The 24,646-nt window shown below is 35.3% G+C and overlaps 1 protein-coding gene across 1 annotated transcript in view; it reads left to right on the top strand.

Moving 5' to 3' along the window:
• The first annotated feature begins 1,075 nt into the window (after positions 1-1,075).
• Positions 1,076-24,646, top strand: part of ankfn1a (ankyrin repeat and fibronectin type III domain containing 1a) — a 196,805-nt gene continuing 173,234 nt past the window's right edge. Inside the window, exons 1-3 of the mRNA XM_088927824.1 lie at positions 1,076-1,191; positions 2,292-2,447; positions 23,163-23,335. Of these exons, the coding sequence (XP_088783950.1) occupies positions 1,076-1,191; positions 2,292-2,447; positions 23,163-23,335 (445 nt within the window). The remainder of the gene's footprint in view (positions 1,192-2,291; positions 2,448-23,162; positions 23,336-24,646) is intronic.

Genomic DNA, 24,646 nt, shown 5'->3' on the forward strand with positions numbered 1-24,646 from the left:
CTACAAAGCCTTCGGAGGCTGTCGGAGGGACGGGTATTTTTGTTCTATCTGCTCTCCTGGTTCCTTCTAACTATGCATTGATACAGTATGTTCCAAAACGGTGATTTTTTTTTTTCTGTGATCATATTGCTAGGCAGTGTCTGTGCAAATTCCAGTGCAAATTCTTTCTTCAAGCGTACTTTTGTTGGCATCCTAGCTGTGATTAAATATGTCCTCCTAACTAGCCTAAACTTCGCTGTTCGATCTCCAGGGTGTTGCCCTATCTACTCAGGAGCCAAAACATTAGCCACGTGGAGAAATGTTTCAGAGAAAGCACTCCTTGCGGTGTTGTACGGGAGGTCTTCAAGAGTTGCTGTAAATTAAACAGGAGAGGGGAAGGTACTTTTTGTTTTCACTTAACTGAGAGGAAAATGCTTTGAAAATTATTTGGATGAATCTACTGCAAACAACGATACAGTATACCTTCAGCTTCTCCTGTTGAAAAGGCATTCTAGCGAATTGCCTAAGCTTGGTAATTATGGGTTAAAATAAACTAATATTTTTTAGTTGATTTTGGCCATAAAGCAATTGCATATCGTTAATAAATCACAACGCAAACGCCAAAATGTATTTTTAAAGTTTGATTGTTTGAATGAGGTGAAAACTTTCTCCAGTGTGTACCATATAAAAAGTTGTCTTTGATTTTATTACTTCACCGTTTTGAGTTGAGGATAAATGCTATTTAATAACTATCCTATGAGTCTGTAAGACGTTTTACCATTAACTCCGTGTTTGAAATTGCCTAATTTACCATGCATACGTGCTTAGTTTTCAAAATATTTGAATAAACCTGAACTGTTTGTGACAGTTTGATGAAAAGCCCCGAACCCAGTAGATGTCACTAATGATCTTTTGTTGAAAGCTTTATTTTACTCCAAGCCAAGAAATAACATTTCTATAGAAGCTTACACCAATAAGATGAAAGATCTGGCATTGTCTTGTATTCTTTGTGATAAAAATGTGATAAAGTTCTGTAAGTTTTTTTATACATCATACTTCATATGTCATTATTACTGCAGCATAGTGACAGCATAAGATGTCCCTAGAGACAGATGAAAATGGTCCTCTGAGTTCCCAGCAGAAACCAACAGCATCCTGTGTGATACTGCAGCCTGAAGACAAAGCAGAGCTCCCTGGGAAAGGCGAAGACAGGTATTGGCTTAGCTTTATGACTTTAATTTAGTATTTATTCAGTTATTCCTGATTCTCTCATAGAGGTGCTTTACCAGGTGTGTTCCTGTTTCCTTTTGGAGTCTGCATGAAGCAGTTGTCTTGTTCTGTCTTTTCTTAGACTTGTGATCCAGTCAGGTTCATGTCTTGAGCACTTTGTTGCTAGTTGCTGCAGCAACAATTGTCAGTTTCTGAGAAAGAGCTTTATTCAGATGGCAAATCTGCTTGCTTTCACTGTGATCATTCCTGTAAGCGTTTGGTGGTGGATAAGCCAGCATCCTATGAATGAAAACAAGAGTAGAGGATATACCATACACTTGTATGCTGAGGTGAAAAAGAATCATTTAACTCAGTTTCATGTCCAAAAGAAAGAAAAGTCAAATGTGAAATCAACTGTGTTGATGAGGCATTATTCTCAATTTTAGGCCCTTTTTTATATTAAAAGATCTCATTTCAACCTGGTTGAGTCTCTATAACTGTTCAGTGCAGATATTCAAAATGTACAGTACAATACTCCCCACAAGGACACTGTTTGGGGTCTGTATTATTTGTACATAGTTATTTATTTACTTTATACGGTATGCAAATTGTCTCTCTTTTAATTTTAAAGATTTACTAAGTAAATTTTTTACACACTATGTAATACACCAGGCAAATACAGTATAAAATATTTTTCTATTTTGCATTTAGCGCTCCTTAATCTCTGTTGTCATCTTTGAAGTGATCTTTCAGATATCCTCTCATGGTGTTCTCTACCTCCTTATCTCTAAATAAAGTCTACAAAAATAAATCCGCACAGAGACCTCTCTCATGGATTGGGGTGTTTTCTTTGATTTTGAAATAATGTGATACATACTGTAGGCATGTGCTTTCAACTCAGTCATATAATGCCAAATGTCATGATGAAATACAGCTTGTGCTAAGTATAGAGAACGAGTACTGACTGCACTTTATTTGCCATTAATGTATTGTCTTCTAACAGAGAGCAGAAGTTCTGCCTTAAAAACACAGAAACCTCAGAAACTGTCACTACTTATTATTGGCTAATTGCTTTATTATTGTACTTTTTGTGTGTTTTCCAGTGTTCTGCAAATGCTGAGCTACTCAAAGTTTACAGACCTGGAAACCTGGCTATGCAGGCCATCTGCACTGTTGCCTAGGAGTTCAGAAATGCCATCTGGAGAAACGACATCACTGTTGACACAGAGTGTGGCAGCAGACTTGGAGCTGAGAGCAAGGTACGTATTTTATAGCCCTCTGGGTTAATGAAACATTCTATAGGGAATTCTGCAGCAGCATTTTTTAGAAATTCCATGGCAGAAAGTCAAAAATCTCCACTGTACTAAATTGAAATTCTGGTGTATTTATACATTCTTTGTCCAGAACAAAGCAGAATCCCATCCTTCCTGCAGTATGCTCAGTTTCAGTGACTATAAATTGTAAGAAGAAAATATTAAGTAACGACTGTTTTGTTCATTGAATCACTCATAGTCTTTGTGCAGATCTTTTTCAGGTCAATAGAGGCTCTTTTTGGGAAGTCAGACCATCAAACATTATTTCACACTAGTACTGTGTTTTATGTTTTTGTGATGTGTAGAAATGGCATTGGATTCCTTTCAGTTTTTCAGAAAGATGATCAAAGAACCTATTCTAAGCTTCCCCCAGACCTTGTTTCTGTTATTAGAGGCTGAAGATTTGCGTTTGGTGTTGGAATTCTCCCAGGGTTAAGCTCCTGTTAAGGGAGACTGGATAGGCATTAAGTTAGCGGATGTGAAAGCACAAGTCTGCTGACATGTAGACAAAGTTATAAATCTTAACTTGCAAAACAGAAGTTGTGTTATGGTAAGGTGAACAGCTGAAGCTGACCAGAGAATAGAATGTTGAGCTGTGTCCATGTAGGCACCTACAGCACAAGCAGAAGCAAAGTATTTTTTAGTGCTGTACATTTTGTCATCTAATAGTGGGACGCTTTCGACAAGAAGGAAGATACAGTAGATGATTCTTGATACTTAAAGAGGTATTTGTGGGAAGTTCAGTGAAACAGTTTTTTAGTTCACTGGTTTTTCCATAAGCCGTGGAAACCTTGGGATAGGTTCATGTTGAGCCACAAACATGTGATAGTTCTATATACTGTAGGGGAGATCAGCTTGGTGAAGTTAGCCCCCCTACAAACAGCACAACAAAACCCACTGAATTTGTTTGTGCTCCAACGTCATGGACTTCTTAAGATCCACGCCCTAGAACCATGACTTGACTGGGCTGCAGTCTTGTTAACTGTGAGCTCAAGGACTCCACTTTCACCTTGTTACACCATGGTGACTGAAGCACTGTGCAGTGGATGGTACTGATACAATTTTTAATCGTTATCTAATGTAGTTGGATTAATATCTGCACTAAAAAGAGGCATTTGGAATAGTTAAGTACTGATACAATTTTTAATCGTTATCTAATGTAGTTGGATTAATATCTGCACTAAAAAGAGGCATTTGGAATAGTTGTTAAGTATGGGAAGGCTCCAAGTATTTGATTACCTAAATGTTCCTTTTACCTTTTAAGAAAGTAGGTTTCCAAAAGTTGGACTTGGAATACTCACTTTACATAACAAACAGTCCAATGTTCTAAAAACATCCTGTTGGAATACATATATTGTGATGTTACATTACTCAGATGTAACTGCAAATCAATGCTTGCTAATGATCCCCCCTTTTAAATGTAGTGAAATATTAATATTCTGTTTACCGTAAGTGAAAAGATTTGTTGAGGGGAAGAATGCTGATGTGAGCATGTAATGTATTTTGGAAATTGAAGACTTTATGGTTCTAATTCTAGGTAGCATTTCCTGCATTGGAATTTAATTGATGTGAAAACAATTTGTTTGCAAAGTTTAAATGGGTTAGGGTATTTTACTTTTGTAACATACTATACTTGACACAGTGCATTGCAGAACTTCTTTTTTTACAATTTACAGTGTCTAGATATTTTGAAAAAACTATTATTTTAGGACTGTTATTTAAAATATGATGAACAAATAATTTTATTTCCTGTTTTATGCATTTGCAATTTAAGACAGTCACAATCCTGCACTTGCTATACTGTCCAATAGGTGTCACTGTTATAAAGCGGAAGACGACCATTTAGAGTACAAATTGAAAAAAATGGAAAATTGTCTTCGGTGATAGAGATGAGAATAAAAGAACACTGTAATTCTCAATAAATGAAACCACTCATACACATTTTAGTAGTCTCTTTTCCATTAGTGTATATATTTGGAAAAACTGTTCCGGCATAAAGATTTTAAGGGGGATCTACTGAGGGATGTACTGTATCTGTGCTTGCGACTCTATTTCTATAGCACCCGTGTTTTAGGGTGGTATTGATTAACAATTGTAGGGAATATTTTTGAACAGTAATTTGTACACGGACTATGTTTAGCTGGTTGTCAGTACTAGCAGACATGTATTTGTTTTTTTTGTGAGGATGTCCTCCACATTGTGTTAATAAATATGTTTTGGTTTGGAAATGACATGACGAGCGTTGATGTCTTGAGAGTTTTGCTGTTCAATGCTATGAAATCAGTTCAGTACCTTTTCTTTTAAATATGCTTTTAAACACTTTTTTTCCCTGTTTGAAACCTTGAAACACATTACACGTGTTCTTAAAAACCGAGACAGGTTTTAACTTGAAAAATATGCAGAAATGTGATTATGCTGTGGATGTGACAACACTAATTTACCTTGCTTAAATAAATAAGAACAATTTGTTTCAATTGGACAGAAGTTCTCTTTTCATCCTCTTCGATCTTAAAATAATGTTTCTATTTCTACTAATATGATCACTTGAGTAATGTGGTTGTAGTGTACAAATATTCTTCTCTGCACATATTTAAAAAAAAGTATTGAAAAAGATTTAAAATGGTACTACTTCTCTCAGCTTTGACCATTCTGTTTTTTAACATGGTGTTAAAACTTTTAAATACAGTATTTGTTAGCATACCTAAAAGCTAAAGATAGTGGGAAGAAGTTTCATACTTGTACATTTAGCATTAGTAAAAGTGTTGCTTAAGTCTTTTGACCAGGAATTTTTATTTGTGACAATTTTTTTACAAACCAACAATTCAAAGACATGTATGAAAGAAAATAGCTAAGCAGAAAGCACATATGAAAATGATACTTTCACAGTGATCAATGTGAATATGCAACAAATCCATATATTCAAAGGCACTCAGAAGTTTTGGTAGCCTGTATAAAAGGATTTATATTTTTGTATAATTATACATATGTTTATATATGTATAGGAGCAAAAGGGGGATGTGAAAACTACAAATTCAGTTTTGTTTCTAGTATAATACAAATACAGTATTGCAATGTAAAGAAGAAGCTGTAACTTGCTTCATGCTTTTCCTAAGAACAGTCATGTTGACACGTTGAGTAGCCTCTCTAACATGCAGTATTGTTGTGACACTTGTAGCTACAGATGTCTGGGAGTGAAATACAAGAGTAGTTTATGGTATCAGCATAAATTTAATGGTCATTAACATCCAAGCAACCAGTTACTGAAAGGAAGTTAAGCAGTATTCAATATTTCAGACTCAGGCATGATATGCGTTCCTTTGTAGCTTTTTTGCAGCTTTTGACAGTTAATTATACCATCCTGCTTAATCAAATGGAAACCAACATTCATACCTCTGGAGCTGCTCGTAGTTGGTTTAGTTCCTATCTTACTTCTGGTGTCCTGCAGGGCTCAATACTGGTCCCTATTTTATTAAATAACATAAAGGACGTTTACAAGGTCATCAGTGGTTTGGACTTTAGTTCAGCAACTCAGGTAAAAAAGTCTTCATTGCCCTTTTCAACCCCAGTTTAACATTTGAAACTCATGTCATAAATATTACAAGGGTGTCCTTTTTTTAACCTGTGTAATATTGCCCATTTATGACCTATCTTGTCAAAGTCAGATGCTGAGATATTGGCACATGGCTTTGTTTTTACTAGATTGGATTACTGTAATGAACTGCCTGCTGGCGCCTCTAAGCATAGTATCAACATGCTTTAGTATATTTAGAATTCTGCTGCTAGCAGTTTAACTAGATTTTGGCCCTACAAGCACATCACTCCCGTTTTGGCCTCCCTGCATTGTCTTCCTGTAAAGTTTAGCACTGAAAGGAATACAGTCTTTTCCCTAACTTATAAAGCCCTAATTAATCTTATTGTTACAGTATCTCAAAGCCCTAGCTGAGCTGTAACACTCTACCCTGACAGTTCCAGTCATTGGATTCTGGTTGCTGTGTACTCCCATATGTTGTAACTTTTGAGTATTCAAGCTTTCTTCAGTTTTCTGCCTTAACTCTGGATTGCTCTGTGAGACTCCCAGTCTCCCTAAAAGCCAACTATTGTAAAACGTGCCTTTCCTGATTGTTATGACTGCTCATGGCTTTTTCTTTCTGTTTATCAGGGTCATCATGTCTTACTTTACCTCTATATAGTTATTTCTTTATTCTCTTAATTGTACAACCCTTGAGATATCTTGACATAAAATCAAATAAATATTATTTGACCATACTGTAGCTACAGTACTTGTCTGAAGTACAGATCAACCAGATTGATTCACATTCCATATTAACTGTGTGGGGCATGGGAGGCATCATTTATAAACTTAGAAAATGGCAGGTTTAAAAATACTAAGACAACAGAGATGCTGATTAGCTAACAAATTGTCCATGACAGGTTTTAGAAGCCTGGGACATGTTGTTCAAATTAATAAAGACATGTATAGTCATCAGTGATAAATAGCTTGTCACTGCAGTCTCAATTCAACACTTGTTTAAATGCACTTTTCTAAAGCACAACCTAGTAATTTCCCATAAAAGCCAATTTTCCTGCTCTGTGAAATTAATATGGAAATCTGATGCAGGCATATATTCCCTGGCCTTTGGAGAGACAAGGCTGACCAGCACACTTACCTGGCTTCAATGAAATAATCTGACCAGCATGTGCTTTAGCTTTTCATCTCAAAGCGATGAGTAAGTTGGCCTAGCAATGAAGATGTAGCAACAGACAAAACAAAAATTCTTTAAAAAGTCTCCACACTGCCTTGAGATCTCCCTTGTGAATTTCTGTTGTCAGTAGTGATCCACTCCTGGCTTTTCTGCTCCATGGCCTCACACAATGCCAGGAGCTCTTAATAAAGCTGTTTGGTTTTTCAGTCTTAATTTACCAGTGATAAGAACTACACACCGCTAGGGTTCATTACAATACACACTACTAACTGAGTATTTCTCCCTAACGCAGTGGAGCTAGTTATTTCTGTTCCAGAACTGAAAGCAGTACGGCAACATTATCTTATTTTCTTAGAATGAAGAAATGTTTCATCTGAAAGGCTACCTACCATAAAAAGCAGAACTGTAAAGGGATAGTAGTGGAACAAAATAAAAAGCACCATTGAGAAAAACAATGTAGAAAGTGGAAAATACTCTCTTTCATTGAACACTTTCTATGTAACACGTCTTAATAAATAGATCCTTTACCAGAATAATGATAAAATAATATGTTCCAGGACTGTTGTACTTCTGCAGAGTTAAAAAACTGGCATGTTTTTCTTAAATTCTCAGTAGAATGGAAGTAGCCTGTGACATAAACTGCATCTAAGTTCCCACAATTCTGATATTTTGTTTAAAGCCTTATTTTAGTAGCCGAGATCTATCTGGGATTTTTATTGTGACAACTGCTGTGAACATAAAATGGAAATTCAATTCTCTAAAGGTACTGTAACGTGATATAGTACAATATGTGTTTTTTGAATTCGTACTACTACCATGCAGGTAGTATGAATAATATATATAATATAATAGATTTAAAATGCAAAAAAACAGTGAAATGCTCCAGGTTTTGCCAATGGCACTGTTAAAGGAGTAGATTGTCTTTATTTCTATATATTTAAAACTGTGCAGTGGCTTGCAACAGCATTCAGACTCTTCATATGGTGTCCCATTACACTTTTTTAAATGTAATATAAGTTACAGTATATGTCAGGAAAAACTAAAGAGAAAACACAGAAATGTGTTGATTGCATCTGTATGTGCACTTGGCAAATACAGCCGCATTTAAATCTTTTTGGATAAGCGTTTACCCACTTTGCACACCACCTTGGTGCACGTTTTGCCCATTCTTCGTAACTGATTTGTTAGAGGTCTCGCAAGTTGCTTGGGGATCTTTTGCGGACAGTAGGTTTCAAGTCTTCCCATAGATTTTCAGTAGGATTCAAGTCTGCACTTGATTGGGTCACTCAAAGACATTAACTTTCTAATTCTTAAGACACTGGCCTTGTGTTTTGGATCATTGCCCTGCTTAAAGGTAAATATTTGTCTCACGTTTAGTTCTGAAGCAGGCTTTTCTCTAAGATTTGCCTCTTCATTATCAGTCCCTGCTAATCAGAAGCATAACAATGCTTAACAATGCTGCTGATATGTTCTTGACAGTAGGGATGGTGGTGACTGAGTGATGCACTATGTTGAATTTACATCCAATGTAACTCTTTGCTTTTAGACTTAAAAAAATTATCTGTCTGACCATAAAACCTTTGCCACATGTTTGCAGTATTACTTAGGTGCTGCAGGAACATTGAGAAGGAAATATTTTAGTTCCTTACAAGCCCCCTTGTGGATTGACAAGGATATTGTTGACTCATGGACATTTTCTCCCAACACGGCTGCTGAACTCTGTGACTCTTTCAAAATCTCCATTGGCCTCGAGGTGGCATTCCTAACCAGTTTCTGTTTGCCAGGATGTTGCAGTTTGGAGGGACAGCCTGATCTAGACTGTATCTGCATGCCTTCCACTTCTTAATGATTGACTTCACCATGGTCCAAGAGATATTTTGAAAACATTGAAATGTTTTTATATCTTTCTTCTGCCTATATACAATTCACCCCAGAGGTTTACTGTTAAATCTGTTAAAGCTTACAAATTGGTGGATTTATTCTGAAGTCATGTGTACCACAATTATTGCATACAAACAGGCCACTCGACTAATTGTGTGGCTCCTTAAAGTAAATTTGTGCACCTAAATTAATTTATGTAATGTAATGTAATTATGCATTTTATATTTTTCTTTCATAATAATTGTATATTTACTTCTTTCTTTTGTTTTTTTTCTTTGTGTGAAGTACATTGTGTACATAACAAATGTAAATTGCTGCTTCAAAGCAAAAAAATGTGAAAAGTGTGTAATATGTTTGCAAAGTAATGTATTTTCATTCCAAAATTATTTTTTGTTACCTAAAACAAAACAATGTTTTATTTGTTATCATTTAATTTGTAGAAGCTGTGTCTTTCAGTTTTTCCCAGATAAGATGTGTCTTTTGCCCACGTATTGTCCTGGCATGTCAGTGGATCACGATTAACATAATAATTTTAAAAAATAGATTTATTAGCTGCCACTCATTTGAAGTCATATCAGAGAGATAGACCAGGTTTTTGAGAAAAAAAGCCAGTGCTTTTTGTTGCTGTAAACTTCACAGTTATGTACCGTAAGAGGATGACTGCGATACACATCTGCCTCCACTGCTCAGAATAGCATCCTTTGGGTTTTATTGCAACGTTTTATACCAAAGGGCATGTCACTAGCATTGCACTAAGCTCTACATTTATTTTACACAAAAATTGATGCTTGCAGTAATCTAGGGAGTTGCACTGGTGACAGAATTGTCTGACCCAGCATTTTGCAAGACAGGGTCTATTAAAATCTTAAAATTGCAGTTTTGTTCTGACACTATTTTAAGTGACATTAAGTGTGTTGAGATTATCCTGAATACTGTTCTTGTTGTTTAGCATATGAAATGGATCCTTTCCTACAGTACATGTACTGGCAGTTCCTGGATAAGCATTGAAACTGACCATAACTTGGGGTCATGTAAAAAGATGGCAATATAAGAGAAGTTTCCCATTGGTATAAAACTGGTTGTATGTTTATACAGCCCCTAGCTGTATCGCAATTTTCTGTAGAAGATATATCAAACTGTTCAGTGCATGAAATATCATGCACTAGAGTGACAACAGATTTGTGGAATATCAGGGAAGAGTGTGCCTCTAATTTGTTGTTCATCCCTCACATCCATTATGAAAACAGTAAATCCTCAATTTAACAGACTTTGGATTGAACAGAAAAAAATCTGCCAAAGGGAAATTTTTGTCTGTAAAATCAGAAATACCAGACTTTTTCACACCATAACAATTGCTTACGGCCTTGTTTTTCGTATGCTTTAATGTTTTTTTAAATATAGTCATTTTAAAAAAGTACACTAAAATGCTAACTATATACTGTAAATAAAACGCTCTTGTAAAATGCACAAATAATAATATTTTAAGTCTCATCTCAAGGACAGCGCCTTTTTTACAGTATTGTGTCCCCGTCACTATACTGGGACATTAGGGGCTTAGCTTCAGTGGTTTGCCAGTTGTGAGTTGCAGGGTGATATAGCTGCTGGCTTAATTTTTAATTAAGTACAACTGCATTGCACTGTTTCATTTCACTTGTCTAAAAAAAGTAAAGTGGCTTTGTTCCTAAACAAGTATGAGAGCAGTGACCAAATAAGCACTTTAGAAATCTGTACTGTATGTATACAAATATGTATGCTATTGATTATGCAAAGCTGACTACCTAAGGTGTTTGAGAGCGTGATATTACGATATCCGTGTGTAGACTGTTAAAGCTCATGTCCTGTTTTGCAGTGGATCTTTCCTCTGTGCAAAATGCCACAAATTGTGATGTGTAGTCTGCATACAGTATATACAGTATATACAAACATGGTGCATATACCTAAATAACATTTTAATTACATCGTAGTGCCAATAATGTTGGCACAAAACATCACTGGAGAATTGACAGCTCTTTCATCCACAATTACCAAACCAGGCAACTCTACTCATATGGTATATTCCATAATCCAGCCATACTCAATCAATTGGGTGTAATGACCCAAATGCATCACATGTGACGTCATTAACATTCATGTCAGAAAAAGCTGAAATTTTAACTTTTAGAACAAACTTTTTGTTAACATGCATCTTGAATGCACTTATGACCTTCACTGTAATGATGACAGACAGTTTGTGAGTTTTTTTTATGTAGCAGATGGCTGGCCCAAATCAGCTCTGATTGTTTAATAAAGTATTCACACAGCCCTAGTTATCCCTTCAATTGAAATGATTGAACTATGGGGGCAAAAACATTTTTACACAAGGGCATTGAATGTTGGATAACTTTGTTTCTGACTCCCAAAACTCTCAAAAATTCAGAAAATCTGAAGGGGGTCAGAGGTTTTGTCACAGAACTATAGCTTATATTTCTGAAATGTTTCGGTACTATAAAAATTCAACTTCAACTTTTAAAAGTCATTGGGGTTCATACATTTTTGAACAACAGGCATGAATTATTGACTTTGTGGAGTCCAAATGTGGTGGGTTGATTTGGATCAATTTAGAGATCACCTGTATTTAACACTGAGTGCTCGGCATTGTTGCTTAGCAAGGAAAAGGTATGTCGTTTTCATGATCTTTGGTGGAGAAGGAGTTATTACAGAATGTGAAATTTCATTAACTGGAAGAGATGAGCGTGGAACCAGTGACAATTAAAGTACTTGCTCTAGGAATTCCTGGAGGCGCATGGGATGTATGCTCTGTACACAGAGTGTCAGCAAACCAGGCCAGAAAAAAAAGTTTGCTTTTGATACCTCGATTTGCTAGGCTGTTAAAATGTCTGAGGAGTGCCATTGAGGACAAAGAGAAATATGTGAGATTGTCTCTGGTTCATTTATTGATGTCAAAGTGAGCAATTGATTGCAGTTATGGTAAATGCCACAGGCCTCCTTTATTGGATGCTTATCTGTAGCCTTGCTTATGTTATACTTTCCACTAAGAGAGTTAATGCCTGTGTGATTTTTCTTTTTACTAGGCAGTCTGGTACACAGGGAATAATTAACCTTTTTTAATGGGAATAACTAAAATATTATATAGCTATCTAAGGTCATCACAAATGGTTAAATTATTTAAAAATGCATCTTAAATTTGATATAATGCTAATTTCTAAAATTTCAGACATCATATAAATGCATATATTGTGGATATATTCCATAGTCTGTTTATTCTTTTGAGACACACGTATCAGTCAATTAGAATATACTTCTTTTTTAAGAAACCTCCCTTAATTACACCTTATTGATTTAATTCATCTTAAGAATGGGCTGTCAACTAATTATTTCTGACAGCTTCTAGTGTTCACAGAGATTTGGATTGGCGATTATGGGTAATGTAACCATATGGTACTAAGATTTTAATGCGTTTTTCCTGTAAGTGTCTGAGACATTCTGTGACTTGATAAAATAAGTAGGGATTTAGGAAAGAGAATAGCCCTTTTCATGTTCCCTGTAAAAATGATTTACATTTATGATCATTCCCCACTTTTGTTTAGGATCCTTACAAAAAATTTATGAGTAATTCATTATTGTAAAATTAGAAGGAACATTAAATAATCTGTTCTCCCTTTTTTACTTCAAGGCTATAACTGGTCATAATGAAAACATTATATTTACCCTCTTATAGGTGTAATATTTTTGCTGCACTTAACAAATTAGTATATTCTGCTTTTAATTTTGTCTTTAATTATCTGCTAATATGACCATTGTAAAGCACAGATCATTTATTATGATGGCATAAAAATGTTGACATTTTTTATGATGACATTATTTGCTTATTCTTTTCTGTCAAGTTTCCCATCATGGTAAGTATACTAAAAATATCATAGAGCTCAAAGTTGGTTGAACATTGTCATTACAATCACCTTTCACATAAAACCTATGGATCAAAAGAGTGTGGTACTCTGAGTTAGCTCTTTATATGTTACATACAGTATACTGTACATAGTATACAGTAAATAGCAATATTGTCATGTAGTACATTCAGTTTTTAAAATAACATTGATGCCTAGTAGGAAAACACATTTAAGTATGCATATTTTTCAAATTTAGAATATCATGTTTTTTATTTCGAACTTATTTCTATTCTACAGTATGCAGACTGTAGGTAGATAAATGAACTTTGACATTTTTGCTTAGCAAGACTAACTTTTGTCCTCCAGAATGCCAGAAAAGTAGAAACTGCCCACTCACAGTCAAACCGAAGCACAAGAGATCTTCTGGCTTTTTCTCCCTACTAGGAAGCTAAGCGAGCAAACTCCATCAAACCCTATTGATTTTTCTTCTCACTAAGAGAAGAACTACCTGTGGGTTTACATTTTGTAGAAGCAGAAATGTCTTTTTTGGTTGTTAATTGTGTGTGTTAAAGCAGTTAACATCACTCTGAAATTAAAAGTGGATCGACATTTTAATTAACCCTAAGCTTTTTTTGCAATAGAAATCAATTGTAATGGAAGATGGCATTCCCAGTGAAGGTAATTAAGGAGTTAGTGGACAATAGACTGCTGTCTGCAGGAATTGCACCACATTTACAGTTTGCACCAGAACAAGATATTTTATTTTTAACCCTCTCGTAATGAGAGCTCAGGTCATTTGTAGTTTTAGGTCTCAAGACTCAGAAGCTGCATGGGGCATAGTGTCGGAGTTGTCGGAGGCGCTAAATCGACTCATGGTGGCCACGGTTTCTGTCCATAGTGGTTTACATGCATTAAAGTCTATGGCTCTTCAGTGTTTAAGGGGGCAACATGAGTCATGACATGAGGACCTGACAGGCTAGCATGCGGTGACTTGAGGTAGTCCCACAGCAAGAAACCCGTGATTCAATTTAAAGTGGCAATCAAAGTGTGCAGTTTTCATGTTGTCTTGTAGAGTCTGCAAGAAAGCTTCCTATGCCCAGGAAACAAAACAAATTAAAAGAAGGGATCCCCCGATCAGTCAGTTGGTGTTTACATCTCCACCTTTCGTTTTGTTTATTCTTTCAGCTGATAAGATAAACCATTGGGATTCACCAAAAGAGCTAGATTTAAAAATGGTTTTTTGATCAGGTAAAAGGCAAGTAGTCTTAAAACTCAGACTGTGGTAATTTTATTTTCATTGTTAAAAACCATTAATGCTGTACTAAATTATGTCTTATCTCTAGTTAACATTCTACAATCGCTATCTTGTATGTAAAGCATTGCAGGTTTATCTATTTTTGTGTATTATCTTTTTACTGATGTTTTTTAATGCTTTCATTGTTTTCCTTACAGTGTGAGGTTAGTATGCTGAACAACACTGAGCAGTAATAATAATAATAATAATAATAATAATAATAATAAATAATAAACTTTATTTTATATAGGTGGCTTCTCAAAGCGCTTTAAAGAATGACAACAACAATAAATAAAAAGAATACACAAGATAAAACACAATTACAATATACAGAGGAGACCGTGGATGGTGATTCTAAGAAAAGCAGAGGGGTGAAGAATGGAACCAGTTAAGTAAAGGCTCTTCCAAAGAAGAAGGTTTTGAGTCTGGATTTGAAGGAGTTTAGAGAAGGTGACTCTCGGATATCCTTGGGCAGAGAGTTCCAGAGCTTGGGGGCATAACAGGAGAAAGCCCTGTCACCCATACAATGTAGACGGGCTTGGGGAACAGTTAGGAGACCAGAATTAGAAGAGCAAAGGTTGCGAGGTGGGGAGTAGGGCGATAATAGTTCAGACAGGTACTGAGGTGCTAAGCCATGCAGAGCCTTATAGGTGAGTATGAGGATTTTAAAGTCCACACGGAATTTGACAGGAAGCCAGTGCAAGGACTCCAGGATAGGAGTAATCTGATCACTTGCACTAGACCTGGTCGGGATTCTGGCTGCTGAATTTTGGACATACTGCAGTTTGTTCAAAGTAGATTTAGATACCCCAGTGAGTAGTGCATTACAGTTGTCAATAAAGTAGAACTATACTAATGCTCTTAACGCTCAAGCTAAGAACATGTAAGCCAGTGTGACAGGGTGCTTACGTAACACAGCTCTGTAATACTCAAGGTCACTCCTCAAAGACACCTGATGAAACATGATATGACATTCTTTTCTGTCAAAATGTTAAATCTTCAAGAAACATTTTTTTTTCAGTTTAATTGCTTTGGTAAATTTCATTTCATACTTCCGATGCTCTTTATTGCAACTCCTGCCTTTTCTGCTTTTTAAACAATATTTACCAGTGCATGTCAGCAGTTATCATAGTATGTTTTTGGTTAAATGTAACTTTTACAGTATTGAGGCACCAAATACTGTATTGGCACTAAACTCTTTGTTCTCCCTGTGGAATTGGATGAAGGCAGACATTCATTAATTCATTAATAAATTGTGTTTTGACAATTGGTACAGTACCACTAGGGGAAAGTACTGAGTAGTCTTCAACACCAGATCCATTATTCAAAGACAAAATCATCTTTATAGAAAAAGAACAGAAAAGAACACAATAGCATTGATGAGAGATAAGCGTGTATATATATCATGAACCATTGGTCAGTCATTAAATCACCACTGTCAAAAAAGGAAGCTTGTCTTTTTGTTTCTCTTTGGCTTGTTACATTTATCCAGTAGAGACCCCCAATCAAGTATGGGGCTTAGATCAAAGTTTTGGTTTAGTCTGGGCTATCATTATTAAACAGAGGATAGAGAGTAAGCACACTTCTGTTATCTTAATAAGTAATTTATTTTAATTTTAAATATAGGTAAGCTTTTTAAATATAGTCAAATGTAAAAATAGTCAAAATGATATTTAATATGTAGATAACATATTTAATTTTTTAAAAATGTAATGATGATTCTGGTCTTAGCAAGAGAAATGTGGACATTTCTGGCATTCATTTTTGTTTCTTTCCCCATTTTTTTTGGAAATGACTGGCTGAAAGAGGAGAGAATCTTAAGTGAATTGTGCTTGATTTTCAGAGGTAGTATGGTGACTGACATTTAGCAATACTCTTTGCCTAATTGTATAAAACACAGTTTAAGTGGAGTGGTCTCAGGTTTCATTAACAGCTAGTGGCCTTCAGGTGTAGGTTTCAGTCATGGAACAGAAGAAAGCCCTGATAGGTTTCTTTCTAGCGTTTTGTAAAAGCCGATCTTGTGGTCTAATTTGATTTCACTGTATCATCTGACTTGTCTGCACCTCTGGGGACCCACAAAACTGAAGCTCTCCTGAGCGCCTGACAAACCTCGATATGCTGTAAGGCCACTTATACACTGGGATAACAACTGGATGATTGTGCTTGGTTTCCAGTTCAATGTAGGGGCTCATTCAGATACTTAGTTGTAAATTTATACGAATGGTTTGGAAACAGTTTTAATGGTTCACAGATACCAACACATTTAACCTATGGCTCTAAAAACACAAAAAAGTGCAAAACAACTTTTCATTACTCCTTATTAAGGCTTTTTGTTTATTGTGAGATATGTCTGACTACATACACATACTTGAACATGTCCACATAAAACACAAATGATTTTTGTATGCATTTGTGAAAGGAAAAAACCCTTTTCAGTATTTTAATGCATGACTTTGTGTTCTTGGTAAGTGGACAAGTCATGGCAATTATCCTTCATTAATCTGAAATACATGATTTGTGGGCATGTTCTTATTTTAATTCAGTAATGTGTGCTGAGTGTCTGTTAATCAAATCAAAACACTTTTCTACCACAGAAAAATGAAGAGTGTTTTCAGAGAATCATGGTTTTATTATGAAATCTCTTTATTGCTAAGTTAACAAACATTAAACTGAAATTTCAACTTGAAGGATGCTTCAGATCTGCACAAACACGCCCATAACTCAGCAGAGAAATCTCATTAATAGGTCTCCTATGTGGAACAAAGCAGCTACTGCAGTAGTGTTGTATTACAAAAACAATATCAGTAGTATTGGGTTGTACCTCTTTTATCGTCTGTAATAAAACAAACTTAAGAAACTGATAAGATTCTTTTCAGTAACTCTGTCATTTTCATGTGTTTTAATTATTTTGTAGATTCTTTTCAACATGGGGAATTTGTTTTCTTCATAGGAAGATTTGTTTAAAACCAGAAGGAAGCGGTGCATTGTTTCAATTAATATTTATCTTGCCCTTATTATGTATGAATTCCACATTAGCCTGTTCAGCTATTTTTCAGGGCATGTTCCACAATTATAAAATTTATTGTTGGAATAATAATAAGAGCTAAAGGCATTGTAAAATGAACAAATGCACATTGTACAAACTCATGTATATATTATATGGAAGGTCATTTTTGAAATCTAGCCATTTCTTCTTAGAAATGTATCAAATGAAATTAATTCCCTGCGAGTAATTTTTTGCCAGTTTTTTACAAAAAAGACAAATATATTTCTTGGCTAGTGATTGTGTTTGAAATAAGTTACTTTGATTGGTAATATACAAGCCTAATTAACTAAAGAAATTGATATACTTTGCTCTTGGACTCCTGCTTTTCTTAAATGTCGGATCAAATATCCCAGGTGCCTTGGTGTCTGCCAGCAGTAACAAAATAAATGTTCTGTGTGGTAGTTTTTTGTTTGGCCTCTTCTTTCATAATTACCTTTATAGATATTGGTGTTCTTTAGGGATAAGTACTCATGAGCTACAGTTGACTTTGGAATTTCTAGTGCATTGTAGTTTTGCAGACATTTGTGAAAGTTCTGTTTCAGCCAAGTTTAAGTTCTTGTGGTGTCCCATAGATTTGAACAATGGATTATGTTATTATTTTTAAACATATCATACTAATTTTATGCAGCCTGTTATTCACTGTGACTAAGCACAGACAATGTGTGCACTTTACTCTTGTAGACATTACTCAGAGTCTAATGTTTAAATGTTTTGTTGTGCTACTTTTTTGGTTTTTCAGTTCTCTGTCGTCATTAATTTTAATTTTATTTTCTTTTAAAATGCACTGTATCACCCATTCTAACAGGCTTCTTCAAAAACTAGAAGAACATTGAAAGTTGCACAAAAGGCTTCTTTTAAAACAGAAACCCTGAGGCTTGTAAAGTGTGGCTTTGACAAGAGCTGCATTTATGTTTGCTCTAACATTTTCTAATATTATTTAGATATTAAATATATTGCTGATAATTATTTTCCTGCCCAACATATCTCTTTTTTTTCAAAATGATTTTGATATTTGAAGAAATATTTGGAGGTGTGCAAAGGAACTAACTTGGCATTTTAAGTTTTTTTTTTGTCCAAGAATGCATTGTAAACAATAATGGGATGGCATTGCTTAATAATTAAATGTTTTTTTAATCGTAATTAAACAAAGATGAAAGTATTAGATTCTTATTCTAATTATTAAAAATCTTGCTATATTGCAGTATTGTAAGATGGCTGAAAGCATTGTGTAAAACTGGCAACCCACTAAAGCTAAGCAGGTGTGAGCCTGGTCAGTACTTGGATCGGAGACCACCTGGGAAAAACTAAGGCTGCAGATGGAAGTGGTGTTAGTGGGACCAGTAGGGGGCGCTCACCCTGTGGTCTGTGTTGGTCCTAATGCCCCTAGATAGTGAATTGGTGAGATACTGGTGCACTGTGGCTGCCATTGCATCATTCAGGTGGATGCTGCACATCGGTGGTGGAGGGGAGTCCTCATTACCTGTAAAGTGCTTTGAGTGGAGTGTCCAGAAAAGCGCTACAGTATAGAAGTCTAAGGAATTATTATTATTGTGGTGTTTTTGGTTGCATGCTGCAGTACATTTTCAATGGTGGTTGGGTTTTTTGATGCAGGCTGTAGTTCTATATCATTAATGTGAAACATATAGTATCTAGGGATTTCTTCCATTATGGTTTTAATAAATGTTGATGTGGTTAGGTTTTAGGGTATCTGACTTCCCCTTAATTGAGTGGTATGGCTCTGTTGGACCTACATGCTACAATCCCTTTGCCTTTAATAGGGTCCTTCCACCCTATTTAATATACACTGACTTATGAATTTCAGATAATAAACTTCAGTGAATCAAAATGTTGGGATAAAGATATAGACCAACCCTGGTATAATTACTGGCACACAGTATTTTGGTCCATTTCCTAAATTACCATTATTTGGATTTAGCTTTTTTTCTAAACTTGCATGATCAGTGAACCGTGCTTTTCCATTCTGCTATGGAGGAGCATGCTTCTCCATTCCTAACCCCTAATGCTATGGAAGAATGATCTGTGCTTATCTCCTCTTCACCACAAGGAAGAAAGAACTGTGCTTCCCCCTTCATAACGGGAGAATTAACCATCTTTTGCTCTTCTAACCTATAAAAAGCAAGTCCTTCCATAGGCAAACTGTCAGTCCTCCCATTGCTGTCAACTATCCCAATTAAAAAAACACAGCTCAAATCAATACAGACTATTCAGGGAGACAGCTGCCTCCAGTGACTCTGCAACTATGTCTTTGAAGATGAAGGTTTTTGCATTCTGTTCGTTTTTCGTTACTTAAAGTTTTACAACACTGTTTTTGCATTTCAGAGAACTGGTTTTGTTTACCCATTCTTTTTACTTATTTTTCATTTCACACATTGTATCTCCATACCTAATGTGAATATGATTCTTGACCAAAAAAAATAGTGAGAGGCTGGTGAGAAGATAAAGATTTTGATGTTTAATGATGGCTGTACAAGCTTTAGGTTTTTGAAATATGCAGTTTGCAGCAGTAATAGCATGAGGTTGCAAAGTATTAATGCTTAGGGAGGTTCCAAATTTTATTGCGTTTCTGTGGTCTTGTTATTTTATTCAAGCAGTCTGCAACTTCCTTTGTCCTTTGTAATTAGGACAGATAAATCCCAAAAGCACAATTTTCCATCATGTGAAGAATTCTTTTCACAATCCGCAAGTTGATCACCTAAATGTGGTTATTCTTATTCTGATTTATTACATCTGCATGCCACCTACAGTATCTTTTGTTGCAGAAATAGTTCCATTTAAAGATCCAATAACTTACTTTTTTTGCACATTTTTAATAGTGACTGCTTCCCCCATCACTACTCTGTATTTACAAAAATATAAAACATAGTGCAAGGAAGACAATTATTTGCAGAATATGGGTTTAAGCTAAGGTAGAAGTCTTGCAGTTTTTGAAAGAAAAGTTGGAAAAAAAGCCAAAGGCCAAAAACAATCAGAAGCAACACAGACCATATTATTTTTCACGCTGCGGTATTAGAAAAGACAAGACCAATCCATTTACCTCTTATATTTGAATGCCCGATCGCCTTGATTTTCTGCAGTGTAATTTTAGGGCATTGTGTGTGGCGTTAGCTACGGAGCACAATTAATTGGACCATTGTTTTGAGGGAAATTAAATATTCATGATATTGGATATCACCTGGATAGTGAAAAGAAAATTGTCCGGAGTTATTGTATCATGTAAAGAAATACTCTGCCTTACCTGTGATTATGTTACGGATTTGGCATTTTAAAAGTTACGGCGACTAAAGAAGGGATTGTTTCAAAATGGCAAAAGAAATACAGCCAAGTTTCCTTTAAGGCACACTGCAATGAAGATGCCTTGCTTCAGCTTCAACAGATCTTTGTAGAAGAAAAATTGTGTTCGGTGTTACCTGCCATTAAAATGGATTTGGATAAGGCTAGTTTGACCTGACAGACACCATGTTCATCTTGGAGAAACTTGTGGAGTTTTTCCTACAACGAAGAAAGACTGGATCTTACAGAAAAGGATCCTGGAAAAGCCGAAGCTACATCATCTCAGACTCCAGGTATAGCATGTTCTTGAAGAAGAAAAACAATGCCACTTAAATATAATGTTAAAGTGATCTTAACCTATAAGTGATATAGCCTTCTGTGTAGGAATTGGCTTTGGTTGTTGTTAAATTTAGTATTTCATGAGAACAACATTCATGATACATTTCTAATTTACTGCTAACTGACAGCTTGCTTGAAAGGTTTTTTTTACTTTACTTTAATTTTTTGTATTTTTTACTAACGTTTATGTTTAATAATTAAAGAATTATACAATATTAAATTATATCAACAGAATCTAAGGAACAATTATTTAACTTTCATGTGTTAGAGTGCAGAAAATAGTGTATGTCCAGCAAACAGAAGACTAGACTTTTGATCAGAAATGTTTAGAAACATATTTTCTTTATTTGTTTAAGACATAATTTGTTTCTTGATAAAAAAATGGCCAGATTTACATAAGACATTACCTTACCTGAATTCTCCCTAGTGAACACACCAGTCCATAAAAATATTGCATACTATATACTGTAACGTGATGTAAATATTGAAATCAATTTTTCAGTTACTTTTCTTGGGGAAATTTGGAAAACATAAGAATAAAATCTAAACCCGTATTTGTTATATTATCAGTTTTATTCTCAGCATCTGTATGCAGTTGGTGTTTTGTTGAATTGTCATTCCTAAATCAATCATTTGAAACAAAGGTTTTTATAGTTAAATAACATAACAAAATGCACACTAGTTAATAGTTTGGTTATCTATTGGACATTCTGAATATTAGTCAGTCATTTTTTGTTCTTATTGTGTGATTGGAGTCTGATAACACTGGGGATACACATAAATACATATGTGGAAAATACACATTTAATCTAAGAACATAACAAAGTTTGTAGAGGCCATTTGACCCATTTAGTTCAGTTAGTTATTAGAAGCGAAAAGATCTAAAAATCTTACCCAGTCGTTTTCCTGAAAGTAGTTGTGGTACAGGTTTTTCCAACGTGGCCAGGACATAAACATATAAAAGCAGTTACAAACAGTCTAAACAACTTGATAGTTAGTAATTAATTGATCCAAAGATCTCATCCCATCTTTTCTAGAAATGAACCAGGGTATCAGCTTAGGCTTTGTGTAAAGAAGTGACTCGTGGTATCAGTTATGCAGTAAATGCACATTCCTGTAGTTTTCACCTGTGTCTCGTTTTTTCACATGAAGCAAATTAGGGTTAACTTTGCCTTTGAGAATGTTGAATACTTGAATCAGATCGTCTTGTGAGCTCCTCTGAGACTAAAATTATATATCTTTTAGTTTGTAGATGGAAATTCCTTGAGTCCAGAAATGTATACAGTCATTTTTGTCTGAATTGTTTCCAGAGTAGCAATATTTGTTTTTGCATTGGTAATCAAAGCTGAAGACAATATTCTAAGTCTTACTAATACAATTTGTACTTGTACAATTTGAAAAATATCCAGATTTTAATTCTGCTCTTTTAACTTTACAGTATATCCTGTGTCATTTTTAATTGCTTGCCCATGTTGTCTGGATAATAAAGAATACTGTATGTCTAACCATAAACTCCCAATATTTCCTTAGGTAACTTCTGCAGTTTCAGTTTTTACCATTTTATGTTTATAGTTTGTGTTTGTTACCTGAATTTAGCACTAGTCCACATTAAATGCCATCTTTATTTCTGTCCAGTCTTGAATTCTTTGTAAATATGAATTTCGTATAGAATTCTAGAGTCAATCTTACTATGCCAAAGTCTAGATCATTGACTGTATTTAGGAGGAACATTGGTCCTAATACAGATCCTAAGCACCCCAAATGGAACATTCACCTCTTGTCTGCACTCTGTTTACTATACCTTAAACATATGTATGCATTTTCCTAAATGCCGACCACCTGCTTTAGAGAATTAATCTTTTATGGGGAACTTTTACCTGAACACTTCTGCAAAACGTAATAGAACAGTAACATGCTCTGTGCATAACTGTTGATTCTTGTTTTAAAAACTCTTAAAGGTCAATTAAGCAAGACCTGCCTTATTTTAATCTATGCTGATTATCTCTAAGCATCCTGCCAGTAGGATTTTCTGAGATATAATTAATTATAATTATTGTCCCTTGCAGGGTTATGCTGCCTTATCCAGCAGTGCAGCAACACCTGTAGTTTTTTTTTTTGTCACCTGACCAGTCCTTCACAAGGGCATCAGGAGACAATTCCCTGGATTCAGCCAGGTCACTCCCAGATTCCTTACACATATGATGTATTATTTCTTTTCAGGCCTTTGGATAGAAAAGCCCCAGTGCTGGGCAAGACCCAGTCATTGGATAACACTCCAGTGCCAGTATCTCCTTATTCAGGATCTCCGAGAGGCTCTGGGCAAGAAGGCACCGCTTTGAGGAAGCGCCGCCGCCTGCCCTGCAGCCCTGGGGGCCTTCTTTGGAATACTGCAGGTACAGTACCCGCTAGGCTGTTCTGTCACAAACGTTATTTGACCAAATTGAAACATATGCTCATGTTCAGTAAAGGCAAAGTCGAGTGCTTCACACTAGTGCAGTGCTCCATAGAATATTGCCTCATGGAAATATCAGAAATACACTGTAGGAAGGCAAGTGGGAGATCTACCGTACCTCAGACTGCGTATGTATCAATATATACTACTATATTACCTCTAGTTAAACCAAACTAATTGTAGTTAAATTTTGACTAATGAAATTAAAATTAAAGGTGGAAGAGGGCTTCGAATCCATGAACTTGAACTTGAATTAGGATTGAACTTGAACAATCCACTCAGCTAGGTTCCCACTGAAGATTGTAATCATAACTGAATAATTATTCACTAGGTAAGTATGTAAAAAGGAGTGGATATTGTCAAAATAATTTTCACATCTTCAGTGTTATATCAGATACAATATGCTTTCTTAGTGTGTTCTAATGCCTTTCGTAAAAGAGTGAAGTTTTTATTATTAGTAATATGATGGAATTAAACTAAAGAGACATATAAGTCTAAAAAATAAGAGATGTAGTCAAACTGAAGTTGATGTGCAGAGTATTGTTCCCTGAATTTCTAAAACCAGAATGGCAGTCAGCTTCAAAATTAGATTCCAACACAACAACCAACAAGTTAAACTATGAGATGAAAACAACAAAAATTAGTAGAATGCAGTCAAGTTACATAACCAGTTTGTTATTTAAGATGCATTGTTCTAATTGTAATGGTAAACCTTGATAAAACAAATAGTATAGTCACAAAAGACAAATACTTGTATGTGGGTCTGGGAGTGTGTGGACCATGTGCTACCTCTGCATTGTCTATGGGTTAGCAACTTTCTTCACAGATTACATCTAAATTCAGGAAAGAAATATCTGCAATTATGCTATTCGCTTAAATTTTATTTTATTTTTTTTGCTGCTTATACTGTACCTTAGTCCTTACAGTTAACTCCAAGTCTTCTGTTTTGTGATTTCCTTCTGTCTGACTTGGAGCTACAGTACTTACTGTATACTGTTTGTAAAGGTTTCATTATGGGAGCTGTTGTGATCCCACTGTTTATCTTTTTTTGTCTTTCCATGCTAATTGAAACAAAAATGTCATATTAGTTTGCACTTTATGAATTTAATAAATGCACTTAGACTCAAGATTAGTGTTTGGCTAAAACCCTTTTGTTATACAGTACTCGAAACTACAGTACAGAAGGATACTTGCTTTTTGCTTCATATTATTGTGTCCTTTGCTCTAGGATTTTCAGATCAGTAATACATTA

Source organism: Atractosteus spatula, chromosome 11, assembly GCF_055471065.1.
Source record: "Atractosteus spatula isolate fAtrSpa1 chromosome 11, fAtrSpa1.hap1, whole genome shotgun sequence".
NCBI classification, from domain to species: Eukaryota; Metazoa; Chordata; class Actinopteri; order Semionotiformes; family Lepisosteidae; genus Atractosteus; species Atractosteus spatula.